General features: G+C 31.0%; 1 protein-coding gene across 4 annotated transcripts in view; it reads left to right on the top strand.

The window, feature by feature from the left end:
* Positions 1-9,500, top strand: part of LOC107452630 (uncharacterized) — a 479,485-nt gene extending 469,985 nt beyond the window's left edge. For 2 of the 4 annotated variants that reach the window (XM_071187891.1, XM_071187890.1), the window contains exons 2-3: positions 6,616-6,662; positions 8,841-9,500. In XM_071187891.1, coding sequence (XP_071043992.1) covers positions 6,623-6,662; positions 8,841-9,481 — 681 coding nt within the window. In that variant the 5' untranslated portion in view covers positions 6,616-6,622 and the 3' untranslated portion in view covers positions 9,482-9,500. Of the gene's footprint in view, positions 1-1,802; positions 1,941-3,895; positions 3,935-6,615; positions 6,663-8,840 lie in introns of those variants that run through there. The other 2 variants (XM_043054348.2, XM_016069168.2) reach the window with 2 other exon arrangements.
* The last annotated feature ends 307 nt before the right edge of the window (positions 9,501-9,807 follow it).

Here is a 9,807-nt window from a genome sequence, read left to right as displayed (position 1 = left end):
TGGAATGATGCCGACTGGGGACGTATAGTCTTTAGCGACGAATCCCGCTTCCAACTGTGTCCTGATGATCATCGAAGACGTGTTTGGAGATGCACAGGGCAGAGGGGGGATCCTGCCTTCACTATTGCACGCCACTCCGGCCCTTAACAAGGCATTATGGTCTGGGGTGCCATTTCCTTTGACAGCCGGACCCCTTTGGTCGTCATTAGAGGTACACTTACTGCACAGTGGTGCGTCGACGACATTCTAAGACCTGTTTTGCTACAGTTCCTTTTTCAGCCCCCTGGTCTGGTTTTTCAGCAGGCAATGCCAGACCACTTACGGCACGTGTGGCTAGCTAGTCAAACTCTTGCTTGGCCTGCCAGATCACTAGATCTCTCTCCCATCGAGCATGTCTGAGATATGATGGGAAGGCGATTGCATCCGGCACGGAATGTTGATGACCTCGTTCGACAATTGGATCGAATTTGGCAGGAAATACCGCAAGAGACCATTCGGGAGCTTTATCGGTCTATGCCACGCCGTGTGGCAGCTTGTGTCCAGGCTAGAGGCGGATCTACACCTTATTGAACTTGTTACTGTAATTCTGCAATAAATTATTCAATTGTTCTGAAATTTTAATCATTTACTATTCTGTACATTGCCTTCCTGTCCACCAACTTTTGCTTTAATCGGACAACTCCTTCTTGGTGCATCGATGTTTCTGTTATAGAGTGTATGTATTTCTCTTACACGGTGACTGATTCTTCTATTAGGACCATAATTCCCAGATTGCGGTCAAGATTCATAATCCGTCGAAAAAAAGATATAAAGATATGTTATTCATGGAAAGTATGTTTTTGTGTCTGATCTCATGATTCAAAATAAGGCTGTTCAAAGTAATTAATTTTTTATTTATTTATTAATCTTTGTCACTGAACACACTTTTAATACTAACTCAGAAATTTTGAAAATTCTTTTCAAAGTTGACGAACTTCAATATCAGCCACCTGCATGTCAATTAATCAAATGCTGTATTATTGAAATTTATGATAATTTAGGACCATACTTGAAAGAAAAAGTTCGGTAATATGAATAGTTTTGAAATATGAAAAAAAAAATCTATGTTCTGAAAGTACCATAGTGATATTCCTCTTTAGAGTCTTCTGTAACGATCTCATTTAAAAAAATTTCGGAAAGGAAATTAAAGAATATTCATATTTGGGACAGAAATTAATATTTAAGTGAAAGAAAATTAAACACGTTATCATAATCTGCGAATCACTAGTCAGGAAAGTGAGATAAAAACATAAAAAACAGTTAAATTGCTGGATAAAAGTGGGATGTGCCTCAAATTATCGTCTTTTAGTTCCTCTCTGTTGCCCTTTGCAATTAAACAGCCTTTGAGATTTTCAATCCCACCTTTTCCAGTAGTAATTTGTTAGATTTCGATAGTATTTTAGTTTGTCCCTAGTTTAAATATTAGTTTATAACAACAATATTCTAAACATGAGTATTAAAGATAGACTTTTGTATACTTCTTAGTTATAAAAACTGATACTAATTGCTAAAACTATGGTTCAAAAAATTATTTTGATAAAATTGACATAGTTGAAAATTTTAAGGTTCGTTAACAATTTTGATAATAAAAAATAACTCATTCATTGATTTGAAAACAAATAAAAAATATTAATAATTCAATTAAAAGATACCAGCTGTTTATTGCCCACGGAGGTAGAAATCTCTAATTGCAGATAAAGCTAAATTATTATCTTAGTAAAATCCAATAATGAAGAAGTTGCTGCACTGTTGTAAAATAATCTGAAAATATGTATTTGCGAAACGAAACAGCTGCTTCAAACTTATCAGATTACAATGAATTTCAAAATAAAATAGTTTTTTATTGTTAGATACATTAGTGGATAATTTGTCGGTACTGCTCTTCGTTTAACAAATAACGAGTAAGTATATTTTAATCGTGCACCATAAATTTGGATTCTTCGTTATCGTCTCAAAAACAAATTATCATTTGACTCATTTGGATGTTTTCAGAAACATTTCTGCGATATTGCATAATATGAGGGATAATATTTTTAAGAGATAGAATTTTAAATGGGAAAATTATTTTTTAAATTTTCTGAAACTCGCTGCATTGGAAGCATATACAAGATTTAACTTTTATTAATACAACTCGCAAACTATTACAAATAACAAGAAAAACATATTTTTTCGGTATTGCAACCTCTAAATCTTCTGGTTTGAGCATTTATATTTGAGCCCGCATCAGGAAATATTCACTTTTGAAACAAACCTTCATCTGCAGCATCCGTAGAAATTTAAAAGTTTGTTTTTGATTTTTCAAAGTGAAAAATTGCAAATAATTCTATCACAAATGTTAAGACAGAAGTTGCAATATACTGACAGTACCACATAGCTTTCTATCCATATACTTCTCTTTTTGCATTAGCTCAGAAACTAAAAAATTGTTAGATACATAAGCGGATAATTTGTGGATACATTGTAAATCTTTAACCAGTATTTGGTGCAAAGTTTCTCATTATCCCAAATATTAGTTAAATGAAAGATTATTTTACTTCAGTTACACCATAAATTGTTAGCTTGATTGAAAAATATGGTGGTGCAACTGATTGCACCAAAATTTGGTAAAAACCTCAAACCTTTGACGATGATTGTAAACTGAATGATATTTGTTGACGACGCCATGTTTTCATTACTTCTCGGTCTCGGTGCATCGGTACGATTAATGCATGTTGTTTCAAATATCAACTTATTTAAGTAGGTAAATGCCTTATTTGCATTAATCAAAGTTAATTTCTTTTATGTTGTCTTTTTAAACTTGGTTGGCGGTATAAAATGGTTAGAGATATGTCATAAAATAAGCTACTTGCAGTAAATAGTTTTGTTAAGGCAAATAGCAACATTGGCCAGAATTTGAGTGCTTTGAAAATATCTAACAATGGTGAAACCTTCCTCTGCTTTTATAAAAGAATAAAAATAGGTGTTTTGTTTCTTCAAAACAACCTATTTTTGGTGCAACCTTCTATTCTCATTTGGAGCTAGTGAAAATACCAATATATGGTTGTTATGAAATATTTTGGTTTTGTTGAAGGAGTTGATGATTTTACCATTCGTTGAAGAAGTTGAATGTTGATTAGCAAAAGTTGAAGACGATGTTGATTGGCGTATTTCCATTTATCCATATTTTATTCCGGAGTGATGTCGGCAAGCAATTATTTACAAAAACCATAAATTTCTTTATAAAGAATCAAATTATAATAAATAAAAATGCTTTATTTTTGAAATTTATGTAGAGCTCTAAAGTAAAGATTAATCTCAATTTTAATATAAATATACATTAACAAACTATAAATTCGGAAAATGGCCCGAAAGGTGTGGCTGCAGGGGTAAGCCCAACAGGACACCTCCATCCACAAGAAATCAAAAATGCGAGTGCCATGTCACAGTTTTCGCCTAGGAAAGTTAAGCGATTTATGTATTGGCTATCAATTAATTAAATTTAATACCAAAGTTCTTTCTCTTAGCCTTACACATTCAAAAGTGTTGGCAGAAAGGAAAGCGTGAGAAATAATAACGAATTTTAATGAATCCAAAACATTAGCATACAAATAAAGGTTTTCGAATTCTTTGCTCTCGTGTTAGGTAGATGTAAAGGGAATCTCAAAAATAGATTTTATTCTGCACTCAATTCAAGATTGTGGCATAAAAAGATTGCATATCATATTAATGATTTTTATTTATTGAAAAACAATTAAATAAGATAATAATGTGGTTTTTAAATGCTAGGAAATATATCATGCATATTTCAGCATGACAATGGTAAAATTGAGCTCCATTTTATGTAGCCAGCAAATGAATATCAATTTTTGGTGCAATCTTTTTAACAGTGTACTGTTCCTCGTTTAACAAATAACGAGTAAGTATGTTTTAATCGAGCACCATAAATTTGGATTCTTCGTAACTGTCACAAAAATAAAATATCATGTAACTCATTCAGATGTTTTCAGAAACATTTCTATGATGTTGCATAATATGAGAGATAATATGCTTAAGAAATGAAATTATAGTTGAGAAAATTATTTTTAAATTTTCTAAAACATGTTACATTGAAAGCATATACAAGAGTTAGTTTTCTTTCAATACGACTTGCAAATTAATAAAAAATAACTAGAAAAACATGATTTTATGGTGTTACATCCTTTAAATTTTTTGATTTCAGCATTTATGTTTGTGTTAAAATTTTCATCCTTAAAGCAAAACTCAAATATACAAAATCTGTAAAAATGTAAAAGTTTGTCTTTGATTTTTAAAGTGAAAAATTAAAATTTTTTGATCATAAATATTTAAACCAAAGCTGTCCATGTACTGATTGCATTAGCCTAAAAGCTGAAACCGTTACAAGGATCTGCAACACTACCAAATTGAACTCCAGAAAGTGCGATAAAATATATGTATTTGAGTGCTACACTTTGCAGGCAAAGGCAAGAATGTGTAATACTACAAAACAAGATGAAATAACTAATTCTATTTAAAGAAAGTACCTGAAACTAATTAAAATTATATTAGTATGGAATTTATTAATTGAAATAAAAGCAATTTTGAAACAGAATAAAGTCTGAATAAAGAAACAGAATTTTGAAAATAAGTCATCTGATATAGTAAACATCTTAACCCCCTAGTCAAATTTACACTGTAAATCACTAAAATTGTTTTCTGTAGAATTATATAGATAAATAAAGCTTATTAAATGGTTAGTAACGGAGAGCAAAATAACAGAGGGGAAGGTCTGAAGAACCAATTTCGCATGAAATATTAAAATTTTAGTCATTCCTGAAAAAGTGTAAATTTTTGTTTGATGTTTTCGATTTTAAAAACTGCCTAGTTTTTTATTTTTTAACATTTTTGTACTGTATCGATTAAAATACTTAAAAACAAATAAATTTAATTTTTAAGATATATTTATACTATATGGCAATATAATGCATGTAATAATGAGTTCCATTATCAATCCATACATCTTGATCTGTGGTTGTATTAGTCGTCAGCAATTAATATAACAGTAAAAATAAGCGATTACAAATATCCACATTTCCAACACTTTCTCATGAAACATTGATGCCATTTGTATGGAAAACATATTTTCTCTGAAATTTTTCGATGTACTTTGGAAATAGAAGAGCACTCAACGCTTCACAAAACTGCATTTTATTATTTTAAAGCATTTCTTAAATTAAATATTCGCTGTCGAGATGGCGTAAAAAGTTGAAGGTTAAAAGAGCAACTTCGTAAAAAATAGTTTTGATAAACTAACTGGCTCATGCAAACATGAATAAATATTTTTAATAACTCCTCATGTCTAAGTAAGCCAATCTTTTTTTCAAAAATATTTTTAACATGATTGTAAATTAAATTCTGCAGCAAAATTTGTCTTCTGAAAGTAGTCGTAGTGACTACATTTCAAAAGTATTTCGTAATCACTACTTTAAAAAAATAATTGTAGTTAATTACATTTGTAATAAAGTAGCTGCAGTTATAGCTAACTACAAAAATGATGAAGCTTTTCGCCCACTGACTTAAATATACGCGTTCACATATTCCTTTTTACTCCGAATTGGAGCATAGGGCTTCTATCATAGCTTTCTATCTCACTCTATTTCTGGTCCAATATTTTACCTCTCTCATTGTCTTTCCTATTAGTTTACAATAGTTCTGTGCCAAGTACTTTTAGGTCTTCCTCTTTTTCTATTTCCTTGTGGGTTCCAATGAAAAACTTGTTTGACTTTAAATTTTTCAGGTTTACGTAGAACAAAACCAATCCATTTCCATTTGCGTTGTTTAATATCCAGATCTATTGCTTTCTGTTTCGCTTTTCTAAGGATTTCTTCATAACAAATTTTATGGAACCACTTGATACGCAAGATTCTTCTTAAACTGTTGTTAATGAATACTTGAAGTTTTTTCATGCTGTTTTTATAGCAGTCTCTGATCCATATAGTAGGACAGATTTAACATTAATATTGCATAATTGATTAAAAAAATTTGTAAGGGATGTGGTATTTTTTTACTTCGGTGACGAGTAAAAAAAGGTACGGTATAAGCTGGAAATAGGGCAGTTTAGGAGGTCCTGTTAGAATTGTTACAATTTGTTCACCAACCCTGTTTTCAGGATATATATTTGCCCCCTAGATAATTGTCGGGTGGTAGTTGCGGGTAATAACCATCCTCGTGTCACAAGCCGATTCTATAAAGTTTAATCCTGGAGATTTAGCTGGTCAGTCCATCTGTTGAATATCTGTACTTTCCAAAAAATCGACGACCAGAAGAGTTCGTTGTGATCAAACCTCCGCTGTCTTAATTGTTAATTTCTTAGAAATTGGAGTGAAGGGAGCTCGCTTGTATGGTTCTCACCATACAATGGTATGAACGAAAGACCCAGTACACCTGTAATATCTGTAAAACGACCATAATGACTGCAAAGTTTGTGATAAACACTCTGGATCTTTTTCAATTCAACATAATTTTCACAAACCATTTTTTGCTTATTTTTTAGAGAAAAAATATTTATGAAAGCTTATAATTTCTGAAATTTTTCTTTAGGTTGAACATGTTGGCGATACTTTTGTTGATGGCAACTGTGTTTGCAAGTAGGTTATAAATATTTTATTGATTTAAATAAAATTGATATATGGTATCATGCCAAGAACACGAATTAGCTACTTGGGAAATTCAGATTCGTATTTTTGGCTCGCTTCCAACGCTGTATAGTACTATCACTATAAATTTGCGTCTATACAGCTAGAAATATAATAATTCGTGAATTTCCAACTACCTAAAAATCAAAGTAAAAATGAAGCAATTTTAAAGTTAAGGCATAAAAATAAACTTTATGGTTTAGCCCCAATAAAGAAATTTAAAGTTTGCTTCCCTCTTAAAGGTTAACTTTACTCATCATTTTATATTTTCTAACAGAGAGAAATAAAATGGGTTTGAAATTCGAACATTGTTATCTATACAAAACAGGTAATTTCCGATGCATTTTTTTCTTCCCCTAAATCATATGAAGCCAAATATAAATTGACTAACGTATTACATTGATACTTAGGCAAAAAAAAATATTGCATGCAATGTATTTTTTAATGAATCTAAAGTGAAATCGGTGGAACTAATAATTTAAACATTATAAAAGTATTTGTGTATAAAAAGTACAGATTTGTACTTATACATATGTCTGCGTTTGACACTACTATGCTGACAAGCGGTAATGAATCCTATGCACTAAACACAAATTGAATAGATCAGAACCAAGACGATAGAATTAACAGTTTAGAAATAAAAAAAAAGTTTTAAAAGTTTTGTGTATAATGAGTGTAAATTTTTTCTTAAGGTTATAAAGGGGAAAGAAGGCATAGTTAACAATTTTCTTAAACTATAAAAAAATTAAATTAAAAAAAATTTTAATTATAGCAACTACGATTATTTGAAGTAGTGTAGGAAGAAATTTAACTTTTTATACTAAACAAACAGAAATCTAAAGCTCTTTTGAAGGTCCTTAATGTACCCCCTTACGCACGCTACATGAAAATGGGCACCCGCACAAGTTCTCACGTAAATCATAATTGAAGTACTTGCGAGCTTAGTTCTAACCTTACAATTCATAGAATCAATATGTATGATATGTTTTGGCAAATATTTATGTAGCATTCTACAGTTATAAAAATAACGTCCATACTACGTAATAACTTCCAAACTATTAGTATTTAGGTATAAACTTGAGTTTGATTTTATTTGATTCAGCTTAAAAATTATATATTGGATATAATACTTTACTTGTCTAGAGAGCAATTTTCAAAATTTCTCTTTCTGATCTCCCTCCCCTTCAATAAATTCAAAATGGCAGCTAAAGCTCACATTGGTAAAGGGAGCAAATTTATAGGACCGAAATCTTATAAGTATTTTTCAGCTTTTCCCTAATTTTAGTTTAATATAGGAAATATTGCTGTTTATTATCTTTGTAATTTTATTGTACTGAAGTTCATTTCCGTAGTCATTGTAACGCACATTTCCTTTGACACACTCTAATTTGTTGCTATTTCGACCAAAATTCTTCTCTCCACCATATATGTTTTTCTCATGTACTTAGATAGAGATACCGTGTATGGAGAAGAATTATTCTCCCATATTCTAATATTGATTCTTAATTAGTCGCTTAAAGAAATTTAATGAAAAATACTAAGCAACGGCTAAAATACATTTTTTACTTGACTATTTTTTTTTACTTACTATTTTTAATTTAAGAAAAGAAGCAGATCTTTTTCTTAGAGAATCTTTCTATGCAAAGTAGTAGTCAATGAAAATTATCTATCCCAGAATTGGTTATTTGTTGATTAAATTTTATTATTTTTTTACTTTACGATTATTAGTTATACTCAGTTATTAACAATCATACCGATGTTTGAAAATAGACATTCATCTCCAGGAGTCTACAAATCCTGGTTTTTCTGTCAGCACTGCTCTTAAAAAAACCGAAGCTGGCACCCAATATTTTAGTCAAATTTAATACGAAAACAAAAACTGTAACGCTATTTTCCATTCCATAACATGGTGGCACTTAAAAATTGGTCCTGACTTCCTGATACTTTGAGTTTTAGTAGATCCCTCTTCATCTCAATTTCAGTGAGTTATTCTTCATGTCAGTAGGCGTTTCAATAGGGCATTTTTATTGACTACTACGGCAGTTTATGTTAAAGGACTATTTGTGCGACATTCAAAATAGTTCGAAACTTGAAAATTTGTTAATACTCATTCTACAACATTTTTTCCAGCCAGTCAAGCATACTCAGTCAGACAGGCAAATGCTTACATTGACTTTATTCTACGAGAACCATTCATCAAAGAAGCCCAATACAGTAGAATTGATCCTTACAAGGTGCCTGACATCCACGTTAGCCTAATCAGCAGAAGAATCACAGACAATGAGGCCAAACTTACAAAGGGATCTATATTAAATCTATCACGAGTTCGAAGATCTGGAGATTGCTCAGTACCCCTCTGGCAGTCAGCTAATGTCACTTTTAATTGCGTTCTTCAATTTCCGGGATTAGCAGTTAATTATACTGCCAATGTGACTTACGACAGTATGCAATTGATTTTCTATCCAAAAGCTGACGTGAGAGATACAGAAGTTTCCATACAAATAACCACTACTAAAGAAGAAAACATTCCTAATTTAAAGCTATTTTTCGTTACTGATGTTGGTCACATGAAAGTTACAACAAAAATGATCACAATTGGAGATATATCAAATGTCATAACCCCACCTATTCGAGACGCAATCTTAGAACAAGCTACAACAAATATGCATAAAGCTTTAAATGGACGATTTAAAGATGCTCTTGCATTTAGTATCTACAAAACACCTGTTCCGTTTGTTGGAGATTTTTCTCAAATTGTAAACAGTAAATAATAAAAAATAAACGAAGTTATATTGCATATTCTTTAATTTGCTGATATATTTTCATTCTAATTGAATACAATTAAATCAGTTAATCAAACTCTATAGTTGAATTTAGTATTTTAACAATAATTTTAGACATTCTGATTTTGTTCTTAAATAAATGTGGCTCTTGCAAGAGTGAGCATTTAGCGTTTTTTAACTTCAACCAAATTAATTTTGGAAAAATACTGAAATTGACTATAGAATTGGCAAGTTTCAAATTCAAGTGGCACATTTCAAATGCCCTAAGAGACTTCAATTATCCAAATTCCAATCATCCTAATAGATTTAAGCTG

Source organism: Parasteatoda tepidariorum, chromosome X1 (assembly GCF_043381705.1).
Source record: "Parasteatoda tepidariorum isolate YZ-2023 chromosome X1, CAS_Ptep_4.0, whole genome shotgun sequence".
Classification (NCBI taxonomy): Eukaryota; Metazoa; Arthropoda; class Arachnida; order Araneae; family Theridiidae; genus Parasteatoda; species Parasteatoda tepidariorum.
This window is presented reverse-complemented; position numbering and strand designations above follow the sequence as displayed.